This window comes from Centroberyx gerrardi, chromosome 15 (genome assembly GCF_048128805.1).
Source record: "Centroberyx gerrardi isolate f3 chromosome 15, fCenGer3.hap1.cur.20231027, whole genome shotgun sequence".
Classification (NCBI taxonomy): domain Eukaryota; kingdom Metazoa; phylum Chordata; class Actinopteri; order Beryciformes; family Berycidae; genus Centroberyx; species Centroberyx gerrardi.
The window spans coordinates 16,139,053-16,156,319 of NC_136011.1; the positions used below are offsets into that span (position 1 = coordinate 16,139,053).

A 17,267-nucleotide genomic window follows, 5' to 3' on the forward strand; every position below is an offset into this window, starting at 1 on the left:
CAATGTGTGCAACAGCCTGCTGCAGATGTTATACCGGTCTGTAGTAGCCAGTGCATTCTGCTTTGCGGTGGTGTGCTGGGGAGGCGACATTGAGGCAGGGGAAACCCACAAACTGAATAAGCTGGTGAAGAAGGCTGGCTCTGTGGTGGGACTCGAGCTGGACAGTCTGGAGGCAGTGGCAGAGAGGAAGATGACGGGAAAGATCAGCACCATCCTGGAGAGCTCCTCTCACCCTCTCTACCATGAGCTGAGGCTGATGAGGAGCAGCTTCAGCCACAGGCAGCTTCAGCCACAGGCTCCTCCTCCCACGCTGCAAGACGGAGCGCCTCAAGCGTTCCTTTGTGCCTGCCTCCAAAGATCCCAGACCCTCACCCCCATCCAACCTGCACAATAACTTGCACCCTAGACCCACCCCCCCACACACACACACACTTTTTTTTTAACCGGCACTAATAACTTAACTTCAACTTCTGACTATGCTGCACAAGGATATTAAATTCCTAGACCTATCCGTTATCCGGAATTCTGCATTTATTATTTGCATTTTTATTTGCATTTATTATTTGCATTTACCTGCATTTATTTGCACTGTCTGCATTGCACTGTCTCTGTTGTTTTATATTATGTACACTACCTTTATCTTATTTTAGTACCTATTTCTTCTATTACCTTGCTGTACTGGAATCATATCATACTTGACATTTCTTTGGCATTGTCCGCCAGTTGCTGCTGTAGCTGAATTTCCCCAAGGGGATTAGTCTGTGCATGCCACTGGAAGATTATTCCCAACTTTTTGTACATCGAGCCCTGTAGGCCTGCTGTTTGTTTTATTGTTAGAGGTAGATGGATACCATGATCCCAGGCGTTGGCAAGAAAAGGCTGTTCACATTTAACACACCCAGTCTAACAAACACAATACGTTATTTGACCTATTGGAACTACTTGTCAGTCCTAAAAGTCAAAGTCAAATGGTTTATGTGGGTCCACAAAGCAATTACATTGTAATCCATTTGGGTGGATGCATAACTCCATTGTGCAACCAGGACATACTCTATCTACTAAACAAAACAACACTGAATCAATTTCACACCTGGTACTTTTGTTCTTCAAATTGAAATTTAATGCTTGGGATGGATGTATTGTTGAAAAATGTCTAATATGGAGTTAATCCTATCGCATAGCTAACCCACAGCAAATACCCTGTCCTTTAAGTCAAATTCTCAATCTGAAGAAGACTGTTTTCCATTGATGCATACGTTTATAGGTTAGTGGCTTGAGTCATGAGCAAATGGCATGTGTTTAAAATATTCTGCAATCTGATATAGCTGATTACAAATTGTAATCAGTTGCAAACACAGGTCAGCTCATCTGATATCATGTCATGCAGCAATGACAGGACTCATCAATAGCCTCTGTCTGACATGGGGCCATGAAGACATCAGTATTCACATGACTGTCCCCTTGGCTCCTATCTCACTCATTTCCAGACAAGTACAGCTTCTGGTCAGTCCAGTGGGGACATTTGTGGTTTTGTAAGCTACAATGATTTCAAAACACATTTGAAAAGTGCAAATACAAACCATAAACCATTTAAAACATGGGTGTGAATTGTGCCCAAAATGGTAGATTTTTTGGTAGATATGCATTTCCAGTAGAATACATACATAGATAAACAACCTCAGTAAAATAAACAAGATTTTTCCTCAGATGTTGACATGAGTAGTCAAAGATAGAGTGGACAGAGGAGTTCTTTGTCAATACGAGAGGAAAGTGGGAGTTGTGTGAAAGTCTGCAGCTAAGGTGTGAAGATTCGAAGTCAAGGTTACATTTTCACAATAGAACTTTCACTTCCTTTAATTAAGTAGATACTGCTCAGTAAACAACAGAAATTACTTGTCGAAAAATAATGAAAGCATTCAACCTTGGTGAAGCTTGAGAGCACAAAAGCATAGAGGAATGAAATGTATGAGTTCTGACTGACTTGCATTTACCTCTTGATGCTCACAGTATCATGGCAACAGTCCTGTGAAGAGGGGAAAAAAGTTCATTTACCATTCTTTCTGCTAAACCTGCCATGGCCTTGATGGTTTGCTGCCTCAGTACATGAGCATCCCATTGCCTAACTCAAGAGAAAAAAGAACACGCTATCTTCAACCCGAGGCGACCTTGTCGCAATGTATAATGACACATAAACAGTGGTAACCTCTCAGGAGCAAAATTTGGCTCACTGTACACATTATGAATGAACTTTAGTGAACTGCGCTAAAATTGTGACCATGTTCAATTGTGCAACAGTGATTTTTAGCCAACTCTGCCCAAAAGGCTGTGGATGGCTCTGGAGAAGTAAAAATGGCACCATCTACTGTATAAATACAGCTGCTGCAGGGTAGACAAAGGGTAGAAACACTAATCAAGCATTTGTCTCTCAGAATAGATAAATGACGTCCAATTGCTGAGTTTTAAAGAAGTGCGGTAACTGGTTACACACATAAACATTACCATCTAGCACATTTGTTTATAAGTAGCTTACAATTAGCTTTCTAAAGCAACCAGAGTCGATGTAATACAATTAAAGCCTACCCCATACACTAAAGAAGTATTTGCTATCTCTCAAAAAGTAGCACCAGTTCACAGTGAGGAGTGTGTGGGAACATGTCCACAGGCACAGCCAGAGTTGGGGAAAATGCCTGTCCTGTGAGTTTTTTCTGTGGGTCTGGAGCACAGCAAAGCTCCCTGAAGTTCCTCATGGCCTCTCCATCTGGTTTACAGGAAATGTAGACCAGTTTGTGAATAGCAGGTTGGTTCCGTAACGCTCGGATCACGCGGTAGTGCAGGCCAGCTCGGGCGGGGTTTACCACAGCCGTGAGGCCTCCATCTGATGGGCTCAGCTGGGGCATAAGCCCAGGGAGGACCGCCTCTGCTTTTCCAGGGAGAAACTCGCAGTTCAGCACACTGTTGAGCGCTGCGTTGTGTCTGGCATCTTCCACTGCCTGCTCGATGAGCTCTATGCCGATGATTCTGTCCACTCTGGGAGACATAGTAATGCCGATAGCACCTGTCCCACAGCAGACATCTAGGAGAGTATCTCCTGCCTTCGCCCTTCCTCCCTCTTCCTCTGGGTTTGGGAGGCACATGTCTCTCACTGTGCCGTAGAGCACCTCAGCAGCTGCCTGGTTCACCTGGAAAAAGGCATCGGCAGAGATGCGGAACTTGAAACCCAGCACCTGTGAATGATAACACAACATAGGAATGGGATTAGCAATAAGAAACCAAACACATTGTAGACCTACTTGGGTTTTGTTACTTTAGTTTTATGATGTGTTTCTACTTCAAATATGTCTGCTACAGTCAGAAACTAGATCACATGAATGGGATGGTTCAATGCAGTGGCACTGGCAACTGTCCTGATAGTGTAAATTACCTCCTCGTATATGTGTGGCTGGCCGTGTAGCAGCTGGTAAGGGGATTCCTCGTGACTACAGCGAGTCATAGAGCTCTCCTGAAAGTACAGTGAATCCAGCTGACAGACCGCTCCTGGACCCCTGGTGAAGTAATCCATGAGGGAAGCTTTATGGACTGCCATCTCTTCTGGGGTGAGCGCCTGCGGGTGAAAGTACACTATAGCCATGGTGTGGCCCTGTGCGTTGGTCCTCACTGTGACCTCCCTCCAGTGACCCCCGGTGTGGAACAGCAGGCAGGGCTCCAGCGGAGAAAGGCGAATGAAGTCCTGATAGCATCTGGCCACCAGCTTGTGTTTCTCTGGCATGTTGAGCAGGTGGTCTCCGTTGACACAGACAATGTTTCCTTGCCTGCCTGTCCCGACATAAAACCCAACTGTCTTTGGATTGCCGTCCACCCCTCTGTTGACGGAGAAAGTAGACTTGTTGCGGTAGCCATCCCTAACTGGTGATGGCAGAATAGGCAGGACAGGGAAGCTGAGTTTACCGCTGATGGGTGATGATGAATATAAGAGTTGAGACAGTATCCTCTCCTGATGCTTTTGTTTCAGCTGAAGTTGCTCATCATAACTCAGCCTCCACAGAGGAGTGACAGCATCAGCCAGTCTTTCTTCCCAGGACAGGTGTTCATTCAAAGGAGGCTTCTTATGACTTTTTTTCCACCGTTTCTTTGATGGTGATTTTCCCTGGTCAGCTGAAATAACATCCTTAGTTGAAAAACACAGACAGGCTTTCGTCAGAGAACCATGAATCTTGTGTTTGACAAATATGATTGGCGTCCTGTATGCAGCTGCTAAAGCCATAATGACATTTGACTTGTCACGGAAATGATTGCAGAGGGGGCTGAAGGCACCAAGAAGTATCGCAAAGAACAGCAGCCCAGCTTAAAACCTACTCAGAAGGCTACACGAATCATTCAAGTGTGGAATGAATTTCGATTTTTTTTTATATGGAAACACAGCAGCTTCCTTTCCAGCGCTTTCAGGCATTGTTAAAATGTATCTATCGAGCATGCTGCAGTTCAGTGAGGGTCATTGATATGACGTGTTATTTACGAGCGGAACAGTTTCTCGACGTCATCTCCGTGCGCCCAGGGGCAAGTAAACAGTTCCGCTGTGTCGCGATGGACTCAAACAAGGACGAAGCTGAGCGGTGCATTAAAATTTCTCTAAATGCGATCAGCAATAATCAGCCGGACAAAGCCAGGAAGTTTCTGGAAAAGGCACAGCGCTTGTTTCCAACAGACCAAGCCAAAAGTACGTCGAATCTGTTTCTGTTACAGCAATGATTTTATCTCAGTCGTTGGGCCATCGCTGCACAACAAAATCAGCTAACGTTAGCATAATGATTCCTCACTAGCACCGCTAGTAGTAGCAGTTCGTCGCCGAGACTGGTATTTGTAGTTTTTTCCAGCTCTCCGCCCTCGTTTTCCTAATTTTCTTGGTAATTGATTTACCTAGATTGCTGCTTGTAGTTGGTTATCTGTTGTTGTATTCACGTTCGCAGTCTGGCTGTCACTTCCCTAGCATCTTTGCTAACAGCTGCAGTGCTAGCCGTTAGCTAACGTATTAGGCAATTCCTTGGAATATGTGGCAAACTCAACCTGTACACTTTAATCATATTACCCCACTTTTTTTTTTAGACTTATTGGAGTCGTTAACACAGAATGGGAAGCCCCCAGATGAGAATGGCAGTCCTATGAACGGAGATGCTCCCAGAATGAGACATCGCAACCACGGAGAAGAGGCCCATGTGTCGGGAGAGGGGGCCACAGACACAGCCAAACCATATACTGCAGAGCAGCTGGACGCTGTTAAAAAGTTAGTCCACATGTGGCTTTGTTTTAAAATGTCTGGTAAAATTTAGATTTACCTATAATGTCAGAATTGTCTTGTAGCTAGCTGGTAAATTGATCAGTGTATGTTTCTGTTCAGAGGTAGGCATCTTTCCTTGGGGCATGATAACTTATTTGATTTTTACATCATTACTATGAAATGACTGTTATCTTTCTGATGCAATCTGCTAATCATCTCTGGTGGTTTTTCACTTGTAGGATTAAGAGCTGTAAAGATTACTACCAAATTCTGGGAGTTGAAAAGACTGCCTCTGAGGAGGATCTTAAAAAGGCTTACAGAAAGCTGGCTCTGAAGTTCCACCCAGATAAAAACCACGCACCAGGAGCCACAGAGGCATTCAAAGGTAACTTGAAAGTAATCCTCAAAGCTGCTAAAGATGTTAATGAATGAAGGTAAACTTTCTGACTGCAAATATTTGTGTTTCTGTTTCTCAGCTATTGGAAATGCGTATGCTGTGCTAAGTAACACTGATAAACGAAGGCAGTACGACCAGTATGGAGAGGAAAGATCACACCCAACCAGACACAGGCACCATCGTCATGACTTTGAAGCAGACATCTCACCCGAGGACCTCTTCAACATGTTCTTTGGTGGTGGCTTCCCATCAAGTAAGTAGAAGACAGTTGTATGCAGTGTCAATCAGGATGTTGTATTGTACTTTGGTGCACTGGTCTACAACCATGTGCTGTCAAGGCCTAAGGGTATTTTGGTTTCCATTCCACTCAAACACCATGCCAGCTGATATCTCTCTCATGCACAGAGCAACCCGGCTATTGGCCATATTCTGGTTATGGTCTTATTCAGGTCAAGCTGTTTACATGAGTTTTTGATACCTTGCGACTGAGTTTCCCTGTTGCCATAAATAAACCAATTAACAGAATATTCCTGTCTGCCTGTGGTGTCCTGCCCATACATAGAACAGTAAGCCAGCAAAAAAGTCTGAAAAAGATGTGGCCACCAGTTACCCCACTTGACTGAGCAGTAGGTTACTTCTAATACACAGGAATGCAATAATGATCCCAATAGTAATAGTAAGCACTGCTCGCCGCCATGTTTTTTGTTGATATCAAAATGTACCTATAATGCTTTGCAAGTCTGAGTTTGTGCAGTAAGATGTTTACATGCCACAGTAACCTCTAATATGGGAGTAAGACAGGCATCTCAACTGGGTTTCTCATAATCTCAGTATAATCGGATTATTATTCAAACCAACTAACTTCAAAAAAGTTATGATGTTTACATGCGTTGATCCAAAACTGAGTTACTTGACTAACTTGGTAAAGAACAGAATTCTCTGTGCATGTAAACATAGTCACTGATTAGTTCTTCCTCTCTGGTTGAAGATGAGAATATCAGTGAAATCATCTGGTGGACTGACTGATTGGAATGAAAACCTGTGTACTTTTGGGCTTTGATGGCACATGAGAACTACTGCTTAATTGTAATTGCAATATGATCTCATTTTTTTACTTTTTTAGGCAATGTACACGTTTACAGAAATGGCAGAATGCACTTTGGCCAACAGAATAGGCAAGAGAGGAGAGAACAACAGAGAGATGTAAGTCCTGTCTGAAATACTTATGTAACACTTGAATTTTGTACCATCTGATGTATGTATGTCCTGTAATGAAACTGTAGCACCTATATCAACATATCTTCTCTCTGCACAGGGAGGTCTGGCTCTGTTTGTCCAGCTGATGCCCATCTTCATCCTCATCGTCGTTTCTGCCCTCAGTCAGATGATGGTGTCCCAGCCCCCCTACAGCCTTAGCTACCGCCCGTAAGTGTGTTTCCACTTGCCTCAGCAGTTTCATTCTGCAAAGTACATTGCATCATTTGTCTCTGACTCTCGGCTGTTCTATCTTGTCTGCGGACCAGGTCAGCTGGCCATATTCACAAAAGGCATACATCAGCCCTGAAGGTGCCTTTCTATGTGGGAGACCGTTTCAACGAAGAATACTCCGGAAATAACCTGAGGAATGTTGAGAAAAGTGTGGAAGAAGACTACATCTCCAATCTCAGAAACAACTGTTGGAAGGAGAAGCAACAGAGTAAGTGTACAAGGCAGCAACTACAGTATTTAACAACAGGATTTCTGTGTTTTTTCAGTGTATTCGCGGTGCACCATTGTGATAAATTTGTAATACTTTGGTGCTCATTTGTTTATTACTTCCAACAATTTCTGGAGGAATAATTTAATTCTTGAGATGTATTATTAAAGAGTGTCAGGAGAGTTGATTGAGGCCTTCCCTACTGACATACTCTCCCTCTCCTATTCTCAGAGGAAGGCTTACTGTATCGTGCTCGTTACTTTGGAGATTCTGACTTGTACCAAAGGGCACAGAGGATGGGAACTCCTAGCTGTTCCAGACTATCTGAGATTCAGGTTATTCTACATGGCTAGAAACCACTGGCACACACATGGGTAAGTTATCACAATCTTCACTGTGACATAGACACATAATTGCCGCTATAAACAGTACATGGCCTTAATTATTGTACTTGTTCCACTGATATTGAGCTGTGCATGAGTAATAAGAATGCATTGTTTGTGTCAAGAAGGTTGTGTGGGTGGTTTTCGGTTTGATTTGTGGTTTTCTTTGTTTGTGTGTGTGTGTGTGTGTGTAGGAATCCAAACAACGGTTGACCCCGTGTAGAATCACTGCATAACTGTGTCACTGATGGTTTTATGTTTTTCTTAGGTTCTTCGGTACTTGAATCTAATTAGAAGAAATCTGTTGGAGCCCACTCAAATTGGAGCATATTACTGCAGCAAACCAAGAGAATCAGAAATGCCTTACTCACGGTGGGCAGCAGATCTCATCAGGGAACCTCTCTGCAACTTTCTGTAGATTGACTTCCTGTAGAACTGTGAGAACCTTGAGTTGACTGCTGACATTTTCTTAACACTTGTGTCTTCAGGTTGGTGAGAGTCCACTTGGCGTCACAGTTGAAAGTAAGAGCATAGTTGTCTTTTTGAATGGTAAACAAAGCTGCTAAGATTTAGCTTTCTCTGTCCCAATCCTTTTGTTTTCCTAAATGCTTTGAGGAACCTCATGGCCTTCTCGTAGACAGACATCTGAGCCACTTACAAAAAAGTGTGTGATTTTTATAGTTCATACCAATGTAAATAAACATTTACTTTTAACAGTGCAGGGTTTATTGGAGTTAAGCTAATATCATTTATTATATAATTTAATGTTATTCTGTGGATTTGCTTGTAGCCTGTTGGATTATAAGTATTGAAAATCATTGCACAAACAAAAGTAAACCCATATTTATTAAATTAATCCTGCTAAAATTGTATAAAAGTTTCTTTGAATTAAATTTGTCCAATGACTGACCATCTTTATTGCATATGTTCTCTTTTAAGAAACACACACACACATACTTTGCCGTGGTTTTGATGTGTTTTTCTGATGTTGTTTATTACTAAAGCTTTAGAAGAAAAACAGCACAAAGACTTATCAGAAAATAATTTATTTGTTCATGCTTTAAGTCTCTAGACTGAAGTCATTGAACATACAAAAAGCAGTACCGTTTCAGGAGAATATTTGACTATCAAATACATAGATAAACCATCCACTCAGGCATGAATTTATGTTCAAAACAAATTGAAACCTATGTTCAGACATGAGTATTCACTGCTGAGTCACGCAAACATTTCTTTCATATGTAATCTATGTGGAGTAGCTGCCATGACACATAAGTTAGTTCCACAGAAAACTTGGATACATACATTTTTGGTTTCATAATACAGTAATAAAGACAAACAATTAAAAAAGATTAAACCCACAACCACACAGGTACAAAAATGCACTGTTCATCATTGCAGCATGCCACATAATGAGAAGCCCTTTTTAGTGCCATTTGACATGTAGGATGAAATCTGACATTTGTCTTAACAGGACAATGCTTCACCTATCAGCTTTCCCCTTCAGCCTTCTTAACAATCCACATGAATCAGGTTCAACTTATCAGGGACAGGAGCGCTTGGTCAGCAGCACTCCTCAATCAGCAGCTCCCCGGAGGAATACAGTTTCCTCTTGATGGCCCTGAAGCTAGAACTGAGTCTTAGAGTGTGTTGGTGCCTCGAAAATGCAGGAGACTTGTTACCCTTGAAGAGTTTCTGCACCTTGGGCCACAGTCCACCAGCCTCGGGCCTCAACACCAGGGTCACATGGAAAGTTGGGACTAGGCTTGCATCTGCTGCTATCTCATCCACGCTGCACACAGAGCCCTGCTCCCCCCGGTCCACACACAGGTCTATGAGCGCTCCTCTGAGGCCGCAGGGCTCACTGTCAGCCAGGTGGAGCAGCTCCTGACCGACGTTCTGCAGCAGGCAGTCAGGTAAGATGAGCTTGGAGCAGCCCAGGGCATCAGATGCGTCGCTTAGCCTTTGTGCGATGGTCGCCACGACCTCAGTAGCCAGAGTCTCCTCCAGGGGATGACAGAACACACTGCTCTCTGACTCTGACAGGGACATGTCTGCCACAGAGCCTGAAACAAGACCACACAGGTTAGATACACAGTGGATGACTCTTGGTTCACATGTCATCAGTTCATTCTAAAACCAAACTATTCACCTATAAATAATATATAAACTCAAAAGAAAACAACTGACTGAGAGAGTTGTTTCTTTGTTGAACTCTGCCAATAAGAGATAGATCTGACTGCAAGGCAGTGTTACAGTCAGATTTAAAAATCCATTACTCGCTTTTTGGTGACTTTGTGAATCGCCCTAAACAAAAGCCAACGCAGAGCCTTTCCAGACAAAAGCCTGCAACACTCACCAGTTTCATTCCTGCTGTACTGATCTGCAGTGAGCCTGTGATTGAGCCCCTTCAGTTCGGTCAGTCTGTGCAGCAGATTGCCCCAGGACAGCCGCTTGGAGCCCCTGTCCTCCGCCGGGGATGGAGGAAAGCTGCCGTCCAGAGAGTGATCGCAAGAAAAAGACATTTTGATACAAAACGATACGGGTGTAAAAAGTGCAGTGGTGTAGCAGTGGGTCCCTCGACCAGACCAGCTGGAAAACACATTCGCAACAATGGAACAAAGCGTTAAATACCCAAGCCGAAATGCCCCTCCTACTGTATTTCCTAACCAATGGGGGTTCGCGACACGTCCCCAGCCCTCCAGCCTGCCTAGTAACATGTTGGTCCCCTTTGATGAAGTGGCCAGGCCCCCCAACACCCCATCTAACTTGTCCGAACATCCCCCACACTTTTTCTAACAAAAGTCATGTGGATGACACGAAATCGGTTGATTCATCAGTAAAAGTCGCCAAATTGGCTTGAAACATAAAAAAACACACATATCCCCAGTTTTGCAGACTTGTATTAAAATGACGTGAATGAATTCTGGAGTATCCTTTCTTCACTCATTCCTGTGAACGGCTCATCGTTACTCATCGTGAGTGACACGTTCCGCACGTAGGCTGCGGTTTGGGGCAAAAGATCCGGAACTGAAGGATCGGTGAACATCTTGAGCTTTGCTTTTTTTACCCAATGTCTTGCTGTATCCAAAGTATTTATTTTGTCCAGTGTTTACCTACCGAAAAATTACTATAGGGACTTAAAGTAGTAGCCTATGTCTGCGGTAGGCTTAAAGTGGGTTTATAATGAACTTATTGTAGACTAGGCTACTTGATGGTATTTTTGTATATCCTATGGCATCACTATAATACTCCTATAATATCCATAAAAGAAATTACATGTTGGCCGTACTTTTGCTGTGACATTTGTAGCCAATATCACTCTAAAATGTATTATAGAATTATTAGCCTATACTTATTTTTCTTAAGCGTAAACAGACCCTATAGCTGCATCTTTAAAATGCATAAGAAACTCATACCTTGATTTAACTGGGGGTGGGGGGGGGTGGGGTAACCTATTATTTGAATGATTTTAAAGTCAAAAATATGTTAATCAGATATATTGGTGGTAAATCCGAAGCCTACACTTCTCCCACTTCTGACTTCAAACACGTAGGCATTACCACCTCCACCCCACCCCCAGCCGTACACACACACACACACACACACACACACACACACAGAGAGAGAGAGAGAGAGAGAGAGAGAGATAGGCTACTTACAGGATAGTTGTGAATAGGCTACGATTTGTTTACCATCTTTGCTTTCTGGCCCTAACTCTGTACATTTCTATCGTTGTTTTTTTTTAATGTAACCAAATTGGAAAGACCTACGTAATTCATGGTAATGCAAATAAGTCTGTAACGTGTCTACCATGATCTACTCGAGCAGCTGCGCCGCTTGCTTTCTTTGTAATAGTGTGTAACAGCGTGATAGCCCTGTTGATTCTGTCCTAAAAGGTGTAATACACTCTATAACCAGCTGATGGCCTCAGCGCACCGCCTTTAAATTATATAGGATGAGCTGCAACTGACGAGTAAAATTCTAAAACATGGAAATTTGAAGTGTGCGCGCGCGCCTGTATGTGTGCATTTGCATGTAGCCTATGTATGCCTGAGTGCACATATTAATTTGTCTGTGTGCACGCGTTAATGTGCACGAGCCCATGAACATGCTTTGCTTTCCTTATTTATTAGGCAAATGTCTTGGTCCATGTTGTACAAACAAAAGTGTACTTCATGGTCACAAGTGTGTTTTCTCTGTTTTTATTTCTCTGCATTCTGGATATACAGAATGAAGATCTGTCACTTTGGCTGGGCTTAGTGGGCATATTGTCGAGGGTGAAGCATTAATTCTGCCATGTCATGGAAAAGAGGAAAATGGTAAAGAGGAAATAAAACGTGACAGACCCTGTGTTTTACAATTCAAACAGGCCTAAGCGAGCTGTTAGGCCGGCCAGCCTCAGGCTATCTAATTTATGAATAATACATTTACTACCAAATGGATTGTTTAAGTATGGATTATTTTTTTTCTGCAACACTTTTGCATTAATCAGAGGTGCTTTGTAGTGAAACACTAAGAGGTACTTTTATTTTTCATTGAAAAATAATTATTTGTTTCAGCAATCGTAGAGTGATAATGAGGGAGAGCAATTATGAAGCACTTTAATGGAGAGTAAGTAAGTAAGTATTTACACCTGAATTATTCCAGATACAACCCTCTCCTCCAGACTGGATACGGTGAATGCGCTCACGTTGTTAATTAATTCAGTAAGAGGTAAAAGGGTCCCAGGTTTGTGTTTGCCAGTGTGTAACTATAGCAACAGCATGCTGTAGTGAGCAAGGTCCATCTTAGTGAATGGAGTGATGAATAGAGGATTGGTTAAAGTGTTTTGAGTCTGGATAACAGCAATATTAAAACAATCTAGTATGCCTCGTGTTTTTATCACTACTCAAACAGACCGTGTGGTGGTGTCAGCTTATTAAAAGCTTATCATTTGAACAAAGGGAGAGTAAAGTATCATTTCATCTCTACAGTAAATTTCTCAGCCCCCTTCTCAGTCCTCGGTCATCTGAGCCCCGTCTTTATCTGAAAGCCCTTTAGCACTGAGCGCACAACAGTGTCTGTCTTTGCCTGTGTGAGTCTGCGCCACCTGAAGTTGGAGCTGGGACAGTGTTCCATTTAGGTTTTGATTTATTGCTAGAGGAGGCAGAAACAGATCTGCACTCTCAAGGGGACAGGAGAAACCGTGATGTTTGGCAAATCTTGCTGAGACGCGCTGTTCTTTATCAAAGCATTAACACTTTACACAGCAAGTTTAGATATAGATGTACATTTTAAGCTTAATGTAGAGTTAGACCCTATACTTTCTGCTGGGCTTAGATATATATGGGTTTCTTTAAAGTCAGTTTTTGGCATATTCGGGTAGGTGCGCCATTAAGAGGCCTCGTCCTTTTCTTATCTGCCACTATTTAAAAGTTTTATTGACACAGGGATAAATTAATTTTTAAATCTATTTAATCTGCAACAAGGGACTCTGAACCTCCTCCCAGAGGGCAGTAGCTGATACTCAGCGTGTAGAACATGGGATGGCTCAGTAACTATCCTATTGGCTTGCCTTAGAGTAGCCTGTTTGTAAGTAAACTGCAAGGATGGATGCTGTCTTACCTCTATAATCTTCCATGCAGTCTGCATCAATCGGACCAGTTTGGACTTTAGTTGCACGGAGAGGTTTCCAAACCAAGCTGTGATGCCGTATCTGATAAGGCTCTCTAAGACTGCCTGATAAAAGACTAACATTGATGCAACGGACATTTTCCATTCCATTGAATGTTCTTCAAATGAGCTAAGATGTCATGAAGAAAACTTAATACTTTCTATTTAGCATGGTAAACAGAGCATATCAAATCTTTAAAACTGCACTTCCAAACAAAAGCTTATGTTATTCAAGCCAATCACTGGGACAGATCCTTCTCATGTTCCAGGCTGTCATATCAGCAGCACACTGTGGGGGATCTGAAGTTTCTGAGAAAGAACCGCTGGCGACTTAGGAGACTCAGACCATTGTAGTCAACTGTAATATTCCATAAAATAGTAGAGTACAATGTTGAGGCTTAGTTTTGTTTTTTAAAAGTAAAAGACACAGTTAAAACCAGACTACAATTGTTCAATTTGGTTGCTTTACCTCAAAAAAAGCTAGTAAGAGTTCAGATAAAATCAAGGAGGCAAGAGCACACAAGTAAACAAGCTGTAACACACACAGATGTACAGTATAATGTAATACATGTTTTTGCACTATATCTGCCTGGTACGTTACCCTTGTATGCTAACCTCCTTACCACTTCACCTATAGTTTCACTCTCTTACTCTTATGTAGCTGCTGCCCTACAAAGCTAAAGGGCAGCAACTGTATCAGAGCAAGAGAGTGAAACTGTGAAAAAAATACCTAATTGTCTTCATTTTCATTATCTTCTGTCCTGATATAAGTATTCTTGGTACAGAAGTGGATATAAGTAATACATATGGTTCATGTCTAATTTTTGTTAAAATTAAATCTAAACTTCAGTCATGACATTTGACCTTTGAAAAACACAACAAGCAGTTACTATTATTTACCTTTTTAGGGCAGCATACATATAAGCACTTTTACACCTGCTTATGTCTGACACCATGTTGTTTTGATTTCTACTGATGTGTAGGTGGTCCATACTTTTCATTTCAAACTTAGTTTTAAATCTTCTCCATATATATTACATTTGACCCTCGCTTTGGCATTTTCACTGATTTTGTCTTCAGTAGCATGCATGAGCAACGAAGATAAAGTTTCAGTCAGACCTTTGGGCACTGAATTAAAAATTCTTTCTCCTAGACAAAGTATAACTGCTTCTCTATACTGCCTACTGACTTGACTTAAAATACCCAAAGGAACTGGATTATTTGTAATTCAAATTTTTCTTTGCTGTGCTTGAGACTGAGAGTTATGATTGATATTGATTGAATATCATTAGGAAGAGAGACGGCTATGCTAAGTGAAGAACAGGAAAGCCAGTGCATATGTGATGAACCGTACCACATGACATCAGACAGAGAAAAGACTGTGATCATTATTTATAAGTGCTCTTACCTTGACTTCTCCCTGAGCTTCCCCATCATGCTATCTCTCATTTTAGTACCACATGCATTATTTAGCAATAGTGTCGATGTTGTGTTTTTGTTTTTTTTTTCTTTTTGGAATTAAATCAAAATTAGACAGCTGTTGTGACTGCTCTTGGAAGCCTAAATCATTCTGGATATCAAGCAGACCATATTTACAGGATTTACCAATATAAGTTGTGGCTTATAGCTTCTGTTCCTTTAACTTGTTTTATGCTCTCAATTCAAACATAAAGCATATTATTTTTACTAATACAATAACTAACTATTAATGAATTTAGCTCCCCAATTTGTGTTGCTAAATACCAAACACAAAGCATTTTGTTTTGCTGATAATGACATTTTGAGGTTTGTGAAGACTTTATTAAATGTACAGCATGATGAAGTATATAACATAATAGAGACGTAATTAAAAATAGAATTTAATAATGCATAACAACTTTGTTTCTAATCTCAGCAGCCACTTTGCAAACGTTCCTCACAGCCATTGTCGACTTTGACTGCGTTGGTTGCCCATGGCTACCAAGCATTAAAGGCATGCGTGGCCCCTGTTCTCCACGGCGGTACATGTTTTGTTAATGAGCATCATCTGATCTTTACATGTCTCCGCCCCGCAGACTACATTCCATCATCACAATTGCTTTCCCTGACAAAGAATTGGACCTGGGGAAACTAGAATCACATGACTGCCACCGACACAGCGGACCATATTTATTCCCGGCTTTTATAAACAGATTACCTGAAACCCCCTGTGGCTCTGTGATTCTAGGATTACTCAGCCGTTTTCCTTTGACCGGCTCCCACAAATGAGAGGAACATTTTTGGCCTGCCATGTTTGCCTTCCTCTCTCTGAATCCCCACTCTCTGACTGTCACGTCAGATCTGTCCGTAGGTCTATCACAGGGCCTGCGCCTCATTTCCAGTGCAGTGACTTTGGAGCTTTTCACCTCATATCTGCCTTAAGAATGCAGCATGTTAATCACGCTGGCGATTCGCTCCATTTGACTCAGTGCTCTTAGTTTGATTAACGTCGTCGGTGTGAATGAAATACAAAATCTAAGCAGGCTGATTGCGACAGTTGCAGAGCATTGTGACAAATTGCCTCAATATGGACACACAAAGCCTTATCTCAGTCTCTAGCACTGAGTATTTACTGGGAGCATTCAGGAGCAGTTTGGTGCTGATTTACAACATACAATCCTAATCAACGCCATGCAAATCTGTTTGCCGCACATTTGCAGATCTGTCTATACAGTTGCTGGTCTTTCTTGCTAACACACATGCATCATTGTAAGAGTATGGGTGTTGTTAATAACAAATATAGCCTACATTACACATTGGGTCACATTCATAGGGACTGATGTATCAAATATATGTTTTCCTGATAAAAACATGCTCTATTGTTGTCAAACACTGATCTTATCACAACTCAATTGAGGTCTGTCCATTGGTGTGTGTGTGTGTGTGTGTGTGTGTGTGTGTGTTCAATCTGAACAACTTCCTCTCTCTTTATCTTTGCTGGTAAACTTGATTACGTTCAGCTGAGAGATTAGATTGCAGCCTGTCCCGTGCCTGTATGCCTTTAGAAAGAGGGTCTTAAAAACAGTCTTTTCAGGACAGAATGAAGATGGCATCAGTTAATCCAGCATTTCAATTAGAAGCTGTCATTCAGTGCATGCCTCCGGGGACCGGCCGAGACGGCAGCAGGGAGAGATACAGCAGGTAGGTAAGTGATAGCATGGTCACAATGTAAATGCTCCAGTTCCCAGTAATGCTTCAGAAAACACTGCCGTTATCTGCCGGCCATCTGAACACGGCAGAACAGAGATCTATAGAGAACAAAACCAGATCCAAGGATCCCCCTTATCACTGTTGTCTCTTAATGGCTCCAATCAATCCAGGTAACAACACTGAGGCAGAGCTGCTGGACCTGACCAGCTGACACACACTTTCACCTGCACACTCGCTTTCCCTATTTCTGCAGCATTACAAGGTCTTACTACTCAATTTACTACACTCACTTTCAGTCAATCAGTTGCTTTCATTGTTATGCTGGCAATAAAGACAGACCTCCCTCTCTCTCTCTCTCTCTCTCTCTCTCTCTCTCTCTCTCTCCCTCATTATTTTCAATACATTTCACTTGATTCATGTCAATATGACTTCTTTCAAAACAAGAGACCTTTTAAAAAGACAATTCCCTTTGTTCTAAGCAACAAGTAGGTTAATGTTACCCTGAACAAAAGTTACATTTAACCTAGTGGAACCAGAAAAATGATCAGCCAGTGCAGTCAGATCATTTCATTTGACAATATCCTGAAATAAATTTGATAAGTCTGGATACAAAATAAAATCCATAGCCAAGCTTGTCATTTTTGCAGTGCTCGCTCTCTCCCTCTCTCTCTCTCTCTCTCTCTCTCTCTCTCTCTC

General features: G+C 42.0%; 3 protein-coding genes across 3 annotated transcripts; 1 reads left to right on the plus strand and 2 right to left on the minus strand.

Moving 5' to 3' along the window:
* Positions 1–1,635: 1,635 nt before the first annotated feature.
* trmt2b (tRNA methyltransferase 2B) lies at positions 1,636–4,448 on the minus strand. Its single transcript, XM_071918104.2, has 2 exons — positions 3,422–4,448; positions 1,636–3,224 (listed from the first exon to the last, which is right to left on the minus strand). The coding sequence occupies exons 1-2, from the start codon at positions 4,259–4,261 to the stop codon at positions 2,604–2,606; spliced, it is 1,461 nt and encodes a 486-aa protein (XP_071774205.1). The 5' UTR covers positions 4,262–4,448; the 3' UTR covers positions 1,636–2,603.
* A 131-nt stretch (positions 4,449–4,579) lies between these two features.
* dnajb12a (DnaJ heat shock protein family (Hsp40) member B12a) lies at positions 4,580–8,649 on the plus strand. The gene is made up of 9 exons (XM_071918100.2): positions 4,580–4,714; positions 5,101–5,278; positions 5,512–5,657; positions 5,749–5,922; positions 6,793–6,872; positions 6,985–7,094; positions 7,193–7,365; positions 7,597–7,739; positions 8,017–8,649. The coding sequence occupies exons 1-8, from the start codon at positions 4,582–4,584 to the stop codon at positions 7,716–7,718; spliced, it is 1,116 nt and encodes a 371-aa protein (XP_071774201.1). The 5' UTR covers positions 4,580–4,581; the 3' UTR covers positions 7,719–7,739; positions 8,017–8,649.
* Positions 8,650–8,909: 260 nt separating this feature from the next.
* Positions 8,910–10,326, minus strand: LOC139926393 (DNA damage-inducible transcript 4 protein-like). Its single transcript, XM_071918124.2, has 2 exons — positions 10,108–10,326; positions 8,910–9,814 (listed from the first exon to the last, which is right to left on the minus strand). Exons 1-2 carry the CDS (start codon positions 10,271–10,273, stop codon positions 9,312–9,314), a joined length of 669 nt encoding a protein of 222 aa, XP_071774225.1. The 5' UTR covers positions 10,274–10,326; the 3' UTR covers positions 8,910–9,311.
* Between the last annotated feature and the right edge of the window lie 6,941 nt (positions 10,327–17,267).